Source organism: Gobio gobio, assembly GCF_949357685.1.
Source record: "Gobio gobio genome assembly, chromosome: 4".
Lineage (NCBI taxonomy): Eukaryota > Metazoa > Chordata > Actinopteri > Cypriniformes > Gobionidae > Gobio > Gobio gobio.
Window position 1 is genome coordinate 62,653,071 of NC_137100.1, and position 15,505 is coordinate 62,668,575.

Sequence of the window (15,505 nt, forward strand, 5' to 3'; positions counted from 1 at the left end):
ATTGATTTCTATTGTACAGACACTGAACAGCATCATATTTTTTAAAAAAGGTAATCAAATAATAAATCCGAATTTTCTCGCTATTATTAATTAGGGTTCATTTTATTTTGGTTTAGTTTGGCCTGCGAACATGATATAAACTAATTTTGGGAGGGATACATTTTTATTCTAAGATGCTCTTATTGGTGTTTTGATTACTGTTTATCTGAGTGGTGTTACTAGCAGTAAACTGTACTCTGCCAGTTGAATATTTGGACACACATACAGTACATTATAGATATATTGTACCACTAGAGGCGCTAAAGCGCTGCTGTTTCATAATACTACCACTAGAGGCGTTCAGCACCACATTGACGCTATTCATCATCCTTCCGCTAGAGGAGCTGCAGCACAAGCGCGCACCCGACGCGCGCCCCTCTCGCTCTCCTCACGGCATTCCACAGCTGACTGAGGGATGAGAGAGGGATGCTAAGGAAATGTTTTCCTTCAACGCTGGAAATGGGCTACCGTGAACTCCAGCCGACAGCAGAATGCGACTGAAATATCGCAGGCGAAGACCGTGAACCAGGTAGTGAGATTGTGAGAATTAAAACGAATGAATGAGACGTTGATGTGTGTTTGTGTTGTAATTGACACGTCGCTTTAGCTGTGCAGCTGATGGCCGTTAAACAGACGAGCGCAAATAATTCACCTCACTAAACACACACAGGTATCAATGAGAGCCTTCAGAGGGACAGTATTCACACTTCCTCGTCAGGGGTTCAGCTATTTTTAACAGTTTACAACTGTGATAAACCTCAAGAACATTTAACAGCTGGCTTATAATAATACTGACAGCTTTCTTACAGCGGTTTTATCAACTGACAGGTGAGAGATATTCGTTTTGTGTGCTTTTGCTGTTGAATGCTGCTTATTTGGGTTTAGTCTTTAGAGTAGAATGTTATGTATAAACACAATTTTACAAAATGTAACTGTAATCTGATTACTTTGTTTTTTACGTTACTGTAACGAATTAGTTTCCCGATTTTTGTATCCTTATTAAGTAACGCCGTTACTTGTATTCCGTTACTCCTGTTATGTGATATATATTGTGTTAGAGTTTTAAATATAAATGCATGTTTTGCTGCTGATATATAAAAACGTATAGAATCTATAGCAACGTTTACATGGACACTTTTTGTTTCCAGCTTCTGTCTTAATCTGAGGTTGTGATGGTGTGTCTGGTGCTTTTGAGGTTATAATATTATGTAAATGTAAAATATGATGCCGGAATGCATTGTTGCTGCTGCCTGTGTGAGTTAGTAATGTTGTTTTGTAATGGATTAGTCGTGATTTTGGATTGCAAGGTTAAATAAAATATAATGCAGTTTTATAACATAATGTGTATGTTAGTTCTGCTGCTTATGTGTGTAGTAGTAATAATCATAACCAATATTTTGACCTATATTCATTCACACTTTTCATCTAAATTTGTAATTGGATTTTTACTCTGGTCATCAGAACAACTTTACATAAATAAAAAAATGAATAGTAATGATTTTAGAATAAATATTGCTGCAATGCTAAAATATTAATGTGTGTATATATTCATGCCTATATATATGTATATGTATGTGCATATATAATGTGTGTGTGTGTGTGTGTGTGTGTGTGTGTGTGTGTGTGTGTGTGTGTGTGTGTGTATGGGTCAATTACATGACGTGTCCAAATTCATTATTTTCCTAAAAATAATTTTTATAAATACATGTCATAGATCAAATTGATCTACAATATTTCCATTATTAGAAACCCTTTTCATTTTTTTGAAAATCAATTGACTTTTTGAGTTGTGGTGTTTGAAAGACCCATAATGTCAGGTGGTGCGACCGTCCGAACGTACAAGCAGAAAACAAAACTGCAATAAAAAGGTTCATTTTCTCAGGTTCAAAATTCTTAATCAAATAGTTTGGCATGATTTTGAAGTTAAATTCCTTATAAATGAGGGAAAATAGTGTATCAGTCCTATTTCAAAACTATTCTACTACTTAAAAAAACTTTTGTCCGAAAAATGTACTTCTCCAAATGTCAGGGAGAGCGACCGACATAAAAATGCCATTTTATCCAATGTTACTTTAAGAAAACCATGTGACCGCATATGACATCAACAGAAGACCCCAGAAGGACCCCTTTGGTGCTGTAACAATGTTAGCCACCCTCCCATAAATATTAGATCATTTGACATTTTTGAGTAATGATGAGGTTGATTCAACTTATCATGTCAGGTGGTATGACCCCTGGAAAACTTGGAAAATGTGTTGTTATTATAGAAATGTGTATTAGATTTAAAAAATGTATGTATAACCTTGAGCACAGACCGAGCGTATTTAGGCCACGCCCACACCGGGGTGGAAAACAATCCAACGCTCTCCATTGACTTTGCATTGCGTGAGGCTGCCTCATTGTCATCTCGGAGTTATAACAAAAAACAGAACAATGTCTAAAAGCTGATATGTGACAAGGTGTACAGCAAACAAGCTAAAAAACACAGAAATACATTTTTATAAGCTGTCGACCCAAAAAAACGAGCGTTTAAGAAGATAAAAGTGGATACAGGCAATACGAAGTGAAGCTTCAGCAGGAAGAATGGGTCAATTTTGGGATCCTGACACTCAGTATGCCTCAATATGTTAATGTGTGCAGTAAACATTTTGTCACTGTTAAGTCAAATGTCCGTTTTATATATTATATTTACTGTCGCTGATCGCGTTCCCTCTAGTCGCCGTAGCTCTCAGTGTAATATGACCCGCGCGCTCTGTCTCAATGGCCTGAATCCACTTTTTTGTCCTTAAACGCTCGTTTTTTGGGTCAACAGCTTATAAAAACTTCTGGGTTTTGCTTCTGGGTTTTGTTTAGCTTGTTTGCTGTACACTTTGTCACATATCAGCTTTTATACATTGTTCAGTTTTTTGTTTTTGTTCCGAAATGACAAGGAGGCAGCTTCACACAATGCAAAGTCAATGGAGACGGTTTGATTGTTTCCCCCCCGGTGGGCGTGGTCTTCAGATTATGACACGTGTCGCTCTGTCTCTATGGTCAAACATTTGTATAGGTGTCTAAGTTAATGCCTGTTAGATTTTAATGAGTTTGAAATGTCAGGTGGTGCGACCAGCAAATTTACATTTAAAAGTATCAATTCCCACTGCAATTGCAAAATACAGTAAGAAATAAAACTTTAAACCGTTATATAATGTAAAAAAACAAAACATAAAAAGTCCTTGTGGAAATCTTGTTTAATAATGAATTAATGCTGTCTTAAAAGCTGTTAAACCAATATGAATCAACACCATACATTTTTTGGACATACAAATGCATTTTGAAGCTGTTTTGCTTAAAATTATATACAAAAATGTATCTTAACCTTATTTGTCATTATTAATAATGAGTTAGTAATGTTGTTTTGTAATGGATTAGTCATGATTTTGGATTGCAAGGTTAAAATATTAAGCAGTTTTATAACAATGCGTATGTTAGTTCTGCTGCTTGTGTGTAGTAGTAATAATCATATTCATAACCAATATTTTTACCTATATTCATTCATACTTTTCGTCTAAATTGGTAATTGGATTGTTACTCTGGTCATCAGAACAACTTTACATAAATAAAAACATGATTAGTTATTATATTTTTAGAATAAATATTCCAGCAATGCTAAAATATTCAAGATATGTGTATATCCATGCCGTGTGTGTGTGTGTATGTTTAATTAAATAATTTTAATAAACAGCAGAAATTAAACCGTAGTTAATTAAAAAATATTCTCATCAGTTACCTAAAATATATATTGTAGTTCAGTGGGTTAGTTTGGCTCGAGTTTCTTCACCCAAAAGTCTGTTCATGTTTACTCTTGTTGGAGTTCAAAAGGAGATATTTTAAATGTTCACGCTGCTCTTTCCATTCAAGCAACTTTTTCAACTTATATTTTGGTCCATTCTTCACACAAACTTATTTTATGCCTATAGAAGACTCGAAACATAACGTATGAATCGTGCTTTTTTTTTGGTGACTGTGCTTTCATTATGTTTTTCATTTCATGTGTAAATGACATGAATGTGATAAAATGATGGCAGAATTCATATAATTTTTGTAAGGCTTTTTCTGATCTTGACTGAAACTGATGTTTTTCCCACAGGTGATGCCAGTAGACCAGGATGGACGGATTTCATCACAGCAGTTACAGTAGCTAAAATGGCACATTTTAGGATTGTACACTGTTGAAATAGAAAGTCTCCATCTGCTAACTGGACTTGGCACCATAATAACCTTCTTCCGGATCTCAATATATTGAAGACGGACTCCACTTTTGACCTTTAGACCACGTCATCCTGCCGTCAATATGTTTGCTTAAGAAGGTTTGAAGTCTTCGATTTTTGCCGCTGCAGCGAGTGTTTCCCTCAAGACCAGTTTTTAGTTTTCTTGGACTGTTGAAGAGCCTTTGGTCGAGATGTTTACCGCTCTGAAGAAGCTAGTGGGCTCTGAAGCAGGGCCGCTCAGGGATAGAAATATTCCTGCAGGCCTGCAATCCATGAACCAGAGTCTACAGAGACGCTTCGCCAAGGGTGTACAATACAACAGTAAGAGCTTCATGTTTAATCCAATTTCTTTTTTTTGAATGGAGCCTCTCAAAAAAAATTTTCCATTGTGTTAAAGACATCCATTGTTTTCTTTTGAGCTTGTAGAGTGAGTTTTTCCTTGTGGTTTGTCTAAAGTATTACACTGTTGAATACTTTATTTCAGACACACAGGTTTATATCAAAAAGAAAAACATTGAAACAGTACAAAAAACAAACATACTTCTTTTCATTACTTAATATAAGATCATTTAAAATTATTATAATCATTTTTTTTTTTTAAATCAATTAATCGACACCTGAAGTTATGCATATAATTCCTTAATAAATGACGAACTTCATGTTTAATTTGATATGCTTATGTGAGGGACAAAACTCCTAAAATCTGTCTCACATTTCACCCCCAAATTAAAAATGTATTCATAAATTAAAACAAAAAATATTATGTATTAAAAAAAATATTTTGTTCTTTTAAAAAATAATGCCTTTTTAGGACTATCCATCCATTATCAACTGTCAATAGATCCTTATAAATACTACACACTGCACCTTTAAATAGGCATTATTATTTTTGTCATAGTTATTTTACTCACAATTATTAAACATAAAGTTAAAGATTCATTCAATTTGAGACATTATAACAATTGTCTTTGTTGAAGACCAAGAGCCCAATCTTTCTCCAAAGCATAAGGCGTAACAGAATCCGTCTTCCTGATGTGATGGGGTTGTGTAGACGTGTTTTGACATGCGATGCTGGAGCAGTGAGCCAGTCGGCGGCTCTTCATTGATCTCGCTTTGAATACTCGTGCTCGTTTCCGCAGCTCTGTGTTAATAAAAAATGCATGAATGATACACGATCACCCACCTACTGGCCTATTTTTCCAGTTGCTTCTCCTTGGTAGAGGTGCCTTTTTTTAGACACGTAGATATCCCAAGATGCCAAGCATTTCAAGCTATGAAAAGGGCATTTTGGTAGATTTGTGCTGTATCAGTAAAAATCTAGCACATAGTAAGTGTGAAACATTTGTCTTGGTTCAGATCTTTCCATGTTCAATCAGTGGCCTGTGGGAGTTTCAAACGTGGACTGTTTAATTTGGGGGTTCTTGTATCATATCTGTGTTCTCCTGTCTGTGTTTCTCTCAGTGAAGATAGTCATCCGTGGGGACAGGAACACCGGTAAAAGTGCACTTTGGTACCGACTTCAAGGGAAAAAGTTTCTGGAAGAGTACATCCCCACGCAGGAGATCCAAGTCACCAGCATTCACTGGAACTACAAAAGTGAGTATCAATGGCTGCTTTTACACCGTCAGATTTTGGGATTGACAAACGCAAAATCTTGAAATATCTCATTCACACAGACAGCAACTTAGGCTGCGTTCACACTGCAGGCTGAAACGACCCAATTCCGATTTTTTTGCCCTTATGCGACCTGTATCTGATCTTTTCATGACAGTCTGAACGACACAGATCCGATCTTTTCAAATGCGACCCAGGCCACTTGGGTATGTGGTCCAAATCCGATACATATCCGATCTTTTGAAATGCGTCTTCAGTCTGAACTGCCAGGTCACATGTATCCGACCCGCACGTCGTTGATACCCGACAAACGTCATCATTGTAACTCCCGTTCCTTACTCCAGTCCAGTGGTGGCGGTAATGCACAAGAAATAGTTGCTAACCGCCAATAAAAGAAGAAGTACGCACCTGTTGCTAGCCAATACACTCCAACTCCAACGCGTTATGGGCCGCCGCAGACGTGTCTCTTCCCGTGACAAAGTTAGTTGAAGGCGCTCGCAAACATAATTGAAGGTGGATCTGGTCATTCTGAAGTTACTGACGAATTCGGTATCAGTAAAGCCACTCACATCAGTATCCCACCACTCCTGGCTGCGACTCCGCACACACACGTTTCTCTGTACCGACGTTGCTACCACTGCTCCACAAAACGCCATGGCCAAAAACCTTGCTCTCCTCCTCTTTTTTAATTTTCTTCTTAACATGAGAAGGTTGTAATGGTGCTGGCTCCGTTGCGAAAATAACTTTAATAAAGCTAAACGAACTCCAATGCTGACACCCATATTTGGCTACTTCCGTAAACAACAAGTGACGTCGTTGACCGTTGAGTACTCTTCTGCGCATGCGGGTCACTTCTGGGTCATTTCACGTTCACACAGGAGATCACAAAAGGTCGCATTTAATTGGAAATGTGAACGGCCTTGCAAAAAAAATCGCATTTTTTCAAAAAATCGGAATTGAGCATTAAGCCCTGCAGTGTGAACACAGCCTTACAGTAGCGTCTCAAATACTGTCTGTATAAATGTGCAACTGGAGTCAAGCCTGTGTTCTCTTAGAACTTTTTGTTTCATGTGGAAAACCCCCCAAATAAAAATATACTTTTTTGAATTATCGAAGCAAGAATTATTATTTTTTTTTTACATTTAACGCATTTCCTGTCGCTACTGAATATTTAGAATATTTAGGCCTACAAGTCCTGCATCGATTCAGTCTTCCATGAATCTTCTAGCGTATAGAAACGAATTGAAATCATATAAGCAGTGACACCGCAAGGCAAACTGCACCTTATCTCGCCATTGCACATCTCATTTTGTGAACTTGTTCTTTGATGTCTTGCAAACCTAACTTCCTCCATTACCTAGTGTACATTGAGTTTGTCCATTAGTAAGACTAAAAGTGATTTTAACAGAAGGCTATTCATTTATATTTTGTCACATTTCGGATGGATTCCCCAAACCCCACACACACACACACACACACACACACACACACACACACACACACACACACACACACACACACACACACATAAAATATGGTTCTGCATGAATCGCCTAGGCTGTGTGACATATTTTAGCTTCAAAAGTAAGAAATTTACCAAAAGACGACAACTTTGTAGCACTACTCATTTTGAAAGAATTATTGCCGCTTCCATAGACATCAGTGTATATTTTACAAACTATAAATGTTTTTTGCAAATACTTACCTGTATTTAAATGTCAAAAACATAAAAAAATAACTATTATATGGTTGAAAACAGTTGTGATATATGACGAGTGCTGAGCACATCCATCTCTGGCACCAGCGTGAACGCAGATTTGAGCTTGGCAGTTGACTGAGCATTTTAATCACACCGGTGTGATCGTACGCTTCAAAGGTTTAATTATCAAATGTATAAAAAAATAAAAAATTGTCTTTTGGAAGCTACATTCAAATCCATTTGGCTCAAAAATCTGAGAGTGACCACAGCCCTGCACTGTATAACTTAATGCTTCATGGGTTAAGTCAATCAGTCTCAATTGCTTTTGCTTCAGGACATCAAGATGCGACAGAACCAAAATAATTTATTATTTTTTTTATAATTTGGTTATTATAAAAATATCCTTAACACTTCAGCTCGGCATATCTGAATTTAAAAGAGCGCCCTACCCATATATATTGGAGTAAATTGATAAAAATAGTCTCATTTTACACAAAACACTCTAAATTTGAACACAGTGGTGTTATATTACATATATTATATTGTATTTATTCACAATTTTATGAAAAACATATATAAAAAGTAGTGCTGGGCATCGATTAAAAAAAATTAACTAATTAATCACACTTTTTTCTGTAATTAATCGCGATTAATCGCAAGTTTTTAATATTTTACGGTTTTAATATTTTGATATTGTAATAATTTCAGTTACTCTCCAAATTAATGTATAAACAATTTAAAGACAGCATATTTTAAATATGTGTTGTATTGTCATATTTTTATGAATGAAGGCCAGTATCACTGATACTAAAGTGTCTATGAAACATTAATGATGTTACATTACAGTATAACTGAAAGCTCCCAATTTCAACATTAATTAGGCTTTAAAAAAACAACTTTTAATTTAAGTGAACTTAAAACAATCTTTACATAAACCCAAAATAATAAATGTTATATACCCATGGCCTTCCCTGTTATACATACAGAAATGTAATAGTTATCTTTCTTAACTGCATAAATAATAAATTAAATATAGATGAATCATCATTAAAGCTACACTTGTCTCTGTTCCCGTTGTTCTTTGATGAACATTAATGACATCATCATCAGTGCTCCTGTCACTTTAAGAACAGCCGCGGATCTGACGCGCTGTCCCGCGCATCTCATTTCCTCACAACTCTTTAAGTTCATTTAAGACGTTATTTAACTAATTTAAGACTCCTAATATGAGAATACTCAAAATCCTCTGTGTTATTGTTTGTTCAAGAGCAAAAGAGAACTCGATGTGAGCAGGAAACTGACGCGAATCTATCTATGCGTCGAGTGTGTGTGTGTGTGTGTGTGTGTGTGTGTGTGTGTCCCTTGATTAGCTGACACGAGACACATCCACACAGACAGGACACTGACACACACACACACACACACACAGGACTTTGGCATACAGCGCGTTCGCTTGTGTCTTGTCACGCTTGGAAGCATTTACATGAATAAGAGCGTGATGATCATGTAATGCTAAGCAAAAATGGATATAAAAACGGACGCTGCGTTATTTGCGTTAAATATTTTAATTGCGTTAAGCTGAAAAAATTAATCGCCCGTGTTAACGCGTTAATTTGCCCAGCCCTAATAAAAAGTCATATTTTGATTTATTTTTTAATTAATTTGTTATTTGAAAATTTATAATTTTTAATCTGTTTGGTATTCTTCCCTTCAGAAGGTTTCTGTGGATTCCACTAGGTGTCAGTAAACAGGGGTAAAAATAATTTTCTTGATATCTCCTTCAAAAAGTTATTGAGATTAATCTGTGCAAACTATCTAGTAACTCCTCCTCATCTCCATTGATTTTCCATAGCCGCTAGGAAATCGAAAAGAAGGCTCCGCCTCCTCAACTTTGTAAAGGTAGATCTCGGGCTCTGATTGGTCTAGAAGCATGAACGACATGTCTATAGAGAGCTGAGATACTCAGCTTTTTGAACGTATGATGCAATACGTGATGACGTCATCAAACATCGCGGCTAACAAAGACGATCCTAACTAAGGGTAATAAGAGTATTTGTCTGCATCACATGTTTTGATCTGGACATCGGTGACATATTACAGTGTCATTTGGCCATGCTTGCTCACACACAATCTAAAAAAACAACCTAAGGAACGAGCTGATATAGCGTTTGAGGCTATTAGCTCCACAACACGTTATTGATCCGAACAGGAAGATGGTAATGACTCCTGAACAAGCAAACACATGAGTCATTTTCATGATTCTTTTGATAATAACGTTATTGTTAAGTGTTGGATCGGTGAAAAACTGCAGTGATATTCTTGAGGTTAAGAGCTTTCATGTGATATATGACTTGTCTATTTTTGGTGAGATTGTGTGATATATAGGGCTGTACGATTAATCGATAAATAATCGAAACCGAAATTCAGAACCTCTAACCTGTCGGTTATTTCGGTTTTAGTCACGTGACTCCGCCCCGTCAGTCACATCAAGTGCAGTTTGCAGGCACACAGAGATGCAGGAGCAGTTATCTGTGTTTATAGATGCCCAGAATCACTGTAGTAACTGCATGTTTTACACAGTTTATACAGGTCAGTTAATTGCCGTTCTTATAGCCTAGGCGCTGCGGCACACACACACACACACACACACACACACACACACACAAACGGCACACACAAGCCCTGAAGCCAGATCACTTTCACTTTCATCTTCATAAAATTTGTCAAGTACATGCGTTTAAAGGCTTGAACATTTAAAGCGATTGTGCACTATTGAAAAACAACAATATGGAAAACTTCTCCGTTCAGTGCTCAGCTTTTTTCTGTGACACAGAGCCGAGTGTCGCGTCTCTGACAGCGCGCGCCCTGAAGGCAGACCTCTTTCACCTGCGTCCTCACAAAGCTTTGTCATTTGTATGTGTTTTAAAGCCAGTTTGAACATTAAAGCGATTTTAGACCATCAGATGTGTATTATGTTGAACTAATGCCTGATATATTGTGACACACGAACACTCAGACAGAAGCTTGCACATCACGTGAAGATCGCGCGCAGAGAGCAGTGCAGAAACGCAGTGTCAACGCTGTCCTGTGACTAAAGTAAAGTCACTAAAGTAGCTTAGAAACTCAACCGTTATAGGCATATATTTTAATACCTTTGAAGTAAGTACAAACCACAGCTTCATAATGAATAGAGACGGTATGAGTAATTCACACACACAATCACTCTCTCATTAATGCGTTCAAATAAATATAATGTAGGCCTATGTGCTAATGTATCTCTATCTGATGTACAACAAGCAGAAATCTGCCCCATAGACAATAACTGCTGAAAGTGAACCGTTTCCTTCAAGTATTTTAAAATCACAAAGAAATGCACTTTCATTAGAAAAAAAAAATCCACCTTTAATAGTTGAAAATATTTACAGTTAAAAACCTTAACAGGAACTTACTCAAAAACCTTATGAGGGCAAAAAATGGAAAGCAAAAAAAATAAATAAAAATAATAATAATCGTTCATTAATCGTAATCGAGGTAAAATGTTCAATTAATCGAGGTTTTTATTTTTGGTCAAATCGTTACAGCCCTAGTGATATAAATATTAAATTTAATATTATTCATATTATTTTCTCAGGGGGGGTCATCGCGGGGGGGTCAAATTCAGACCTTATTATCTTTTTCTATGTAACATAAATGCAAAAGTGATTGGGTTATCAAGAAAGCTGAGGTTCTAATCTTTCAAACGATACCATATATGTCTAGTTTTGTGCTGTACAACTTATAGATTTTTTCAAATGATTATGATGATGCAATATTGGACCCACGGGTGGGTCGGTGAGGGGGTGCAGAGCTGAAGTGGTTAAAAACTAAATATTGGGATTTATTAATATCATCATGAACCACATGATGAACCATTTAAAAAAAAATTGTTAATAGTGCATGGGCTAAATGGGAAAATTATACATTTTAAATGCATAAATGATAAAAGCATTGACGCTGAGGATCAGAACAGATTGATTGATTGATTATGATCCGGACAAATTTGACCCCCTCCTTCCCCCACCTCACTGTCCCTATCTCTCTCGGTTGGGAGGTCAGCTGGGTCTTGCTATCGTTCCCTGTGCACTGCCATATCTCCCTTCAAGGACAAGCCACAGAACTGAACTCGAAAACATCTTAAGTTATGGCTAACATTCTCACACAACACAAGCTCAGACTCTTACTCGCATCACACAGACCCCACCCCCATCCATCCATCTGCCTTTCCTCCTTTCCTATCTCCCTTACTCAGTCCAAACAAAAAATTCCATCACGTGACCATGTGTACTGTGTTATGTTATGTTGTGTTTTTTCTGGAGAGCGCTTTAAATAGCTGCGGCTCGGAGGCTTGCTCCAAATAAATCTCGTTGCATTGTACTTGTACATGTGTAATGACAATAAACTTGCTATCTATCTGTCTAGCTATCTATAAGTGATTTACCAGCCAAACACATAGAGCAAGCATTGAGCCAAATATTGTTACATTTCTATCAAAACAGACCTGTGACTAATTTGTACGTGGTCTTTTATAAAGGGAAGTGGTTTATTTTCAAAGACCTAAAATAATTGATTTAAATAGACTACCCTATCAGAAAGGTCATGGGTCAACTTTTGTAAAGTATCAGAACCTGTTTACAATATTCCTTGACTTTATATTTCTGACTGTGCTTTGTTTTTGCTTTTATTCACAGCGACAGATGATGTAGTGAAAGTTGAGGTGTGGGATGTGGTAGATAAAGGTGAGTCTTTAGAAAATACCCTGGATTTAGTGACACACGACTGCTTTTTTAAAGTGCTGTTTTAGGCCCGGATCAGACAGAACGTGTTTTTGCAGTGAGAGGTGCCTTTCTTAAAGGGGTCATAGAATGACATTTTTGTGCAAGTTAATATGATTCTTTAGTGTCTAAATGAAAAGTTTGTAATATACTTTAATTAAAAATTCTCATTAGTATTGTAAGAAAACACTCAATTTACCTGGTCAAAACCAGCTCAGTTTTTAGCAAGTCATTTCAGTGTATGTGACTTTAAATGATAATGAGCTTTGCTCACCCCGCCCCTCTGCTCTGTGGGGCGTTTGGTTCGACCCGACACAACACCACAACACATGTGGAGGGTTGCCTTGACAACATTTGAGGGTATATTTTCGAGAAATAATGGCAACGGGAGTCTCTGAAGACACATCTAAGCAACCTTATCATTTTGAACCGGAGTCGGACCAGGAACAGATGACGAACCCAACGAAGTTCGAACAGGACGTTTCTGAATGGTTGGTTAACGTCATGTCATTTTGATCTATCTTTGTACTGGCAGAGTAGCGTAGTTGCTATGTGTTTACTGATGTGTTAGTTCATTGACAGATTGATATGTTATGATATGATATCTTATGTTATAAGATTTTTTTTTTTTACATTACTTCTTAATCAGTAACAGACACCGTTATAAACCATGTACAAAAGTAAGCTTAGTGTAGTGTTACCACGTTAACTTTATCACCCGAGTACACAGTTTGTAATAACAAACATAACGCGTTGTTCATTATAAACGTGGGATTATGAATTATATTGAGAACGTCATAAACAGAAAGCATGCCGTAATGTAACTTACCCTGTAAACATTAGCCTCATTCATCGTGAAGCGTGCAAGCGATTTATAAAGATTAATATAAAGGTTAATAAAACGTTACACTCACATCTTCGATCTTCCTGAGGTGCAGCAGGAACACGATCCTTTTTTCAAGAGCAGCTTATTAGCAAAACCTGCTTTATACTGACGCTCGTTTATAAAGCATTCTGCTGAGAAATGATTGCGCAAACATTGACGTTGATCGGGGGGAATATTCCCTTCTAAAACAAAACTCAGCACTGCAGCCACTGGGTCTTCAGCAGTTCGGATTTAGGAACATCAAAACGACTGCTGTGTTCGTTATTACACCCAACAACACAACACCAAAATCGCTTAGACGCCATTCTGCTCCAGAGTATCAACAATGGCGGACTGATGACAGCTCGCTCAGGGCGGGTCTGTGTTGAAACGCTGCTGTCAATCAACAATCTTAGGAGGGGCGTACACCGTGTAACGTCACACGATCAGACGGCTCGATTTGAGACAGGGGAAAATATATAAGGAGATTAAAAAAAAACACTGGATGTATTTTTATCAATATAGGATGGTTGTGTACAGGCACTGCCAACACACATTTCCGTATAATCAACTTGTAAAAGTGCATGTACCATTCTATGACCCCTTTAAAGAACACCTATTATGGCATTTAAAATGTTCCAAATATTGTTTTAGAAGTCCCCAACAACAGTTTTGCATGCATGCAATGACAAAAAAGACTTTAGTTTTCTTATAATATGCATTTATTTTTACCTGTTTTGACAGCGATTCTCAAATGATTCCTTTAGTGATTCACTTTTCAAAACCCCGCCTTAACGTGAGGCTAATCTGCGGTGATTGGTCCGATGACCCAGTCAGTTGTGATTGGTATAGTCTGTGCAGATATTTTCGGAAACGGAACGCCCATCAAAGTCTTATAGTGACAGTAATTTGTTAAAATGTGTCAGGAGTTATGAATATGAAAACCGCGTCTGTACCGTTTGATTGTAATATGAGCCTCAGCTGATCTCATTCATAAAAAACTCCTCTATTCTCCTCACGAAGACTCGCGACAAATCAACATCCCTCAGGGCTCTTAGTTCAAAAGTGTGCAGATGAGGAGACATATTGATAGATTCTCATATGTCTGTGTCAAATTTCTAAACAGAGGAGTATTTTTTATTCAATACTTCCTCAAAATGCGCAGATGTAGCCTAATCATGAGCGATTGAGTCTCTTATTGTTTTCAATTCATCCTGGCAGCCGGAGGGCGCTCTGTGCACATGTAGTCCATAAATGGCACAGACAGACGAAGAAGAACCATGTGCCATAATAGAGGTCCATAATAAAAGCTTCCTGAGATCGCGAAACATGCAAATAGAGACATTTGACGATTAAATAAACACTCAATCTCGACGATGTATGGTTTGTCTTCAAGCCACTTAGTCTTCAAATGCTCATCCTTGGGCAGATGAAAAAAGTTTGCTTTTGAGTCGCACTTCAGAACAGCGTCTCGTCGCCATGATGTTTTCTAGTTTTCACTGGCGTCTCGTCGCCATGATGTTTTCTAGTTTTCACTGGCGTCTCGTCGCCATGATGTTTTCTAGTTTTCACTGGCGTCTCGTGGCCATGATGTTTTCTAGTTTTCACTGGCGTCTCGTCGCCATGATGTTTTCTAGTTTTCACTGGCGTCTCGTGGCCATGATGTTTTCTAGTTTTCACTGGCGTCTCGTGGCCATGATGTTTTCTAGTTTTCACTGGCGTCTCGTCGCCATGATGTTTTCTAGTTTTCACTGGCGTCTCGTGGCCATGATGTTTTCTAGTTTTCACTGGCGTCTCGTGGCCATGATGTTTTCTAGTTTTCACTGGCGTCTTGGAGCGCAATAAGTGGGCGTATCGTATTCAAATAACTTGACAAGTTGACGTCATCTAGTCAGAGAAAAAGCTTCGTTCTTCTAACGATTCTTAAAAATGACTCCGAGTCTACTCTTACTTTTGAAAGAAAATAACTATATATAACCGGTGCACTGTCATATTTCAAACTTTGCAGGACGTTTTTGTTCACTTAGATCTATGTTACACACTACATGAAAGGTACATTTCAAAATTCCATGATAGGTGCTCTTTAAATTGTTTTCTATTGGCAGTGAGCGTTTTGCGCGCTGTTTATGCGCCCCGGGCGCCTTACGTTTTAGCCGCATACTGCGCCTCGCGTTTTTTTGTAGAAGCGTTATGAGCGCCTCCAATTAAAAAAAATAAATAAACTCTG

At 37.4% G+C, this 15,505-nt stretch overlaps 1 protein-coding gene across 2 annotated transcripts in view; it reads left to right on the plus strand.

Moving 5' to 3' along the window:
- The first annotated feature begins 376 nt into the window (after window positions 1-376).
- The window catches only part of rabl6a (RAB, member RAS oncogene family-like 6a), a 60,719-nt gene continuing 45,590 nt past the window's right edge, over window positions 377-15,505 (plus strand). Inside the window, exons 1-4 of one of the 2 annotated variants that reach the window (XM_079815908.1) lie at window positions 377-568; window positions 4,169-4,610; window positions 5,751-5,885; window positions 12,330-12,377. In XM_079815908.1, coding sequence (XP_079672034.1) covers window positions 4,481-4,610; window positions 5,751-5,885; window positions 12,330-12,377 — 313 coding nt within the window. In that variant the 5' untranslated portion in view covers window positions 377-568; window positions 4,169-4,480. The remainder of the gene's footprint in view (window positions 569-4,168; window positions 4,611-5,750; window positions 5,886-12,329; window positions 12,378-15,505) is intronic. The other variant, XM_079815907.1, reaches the window with a different exon arrangement.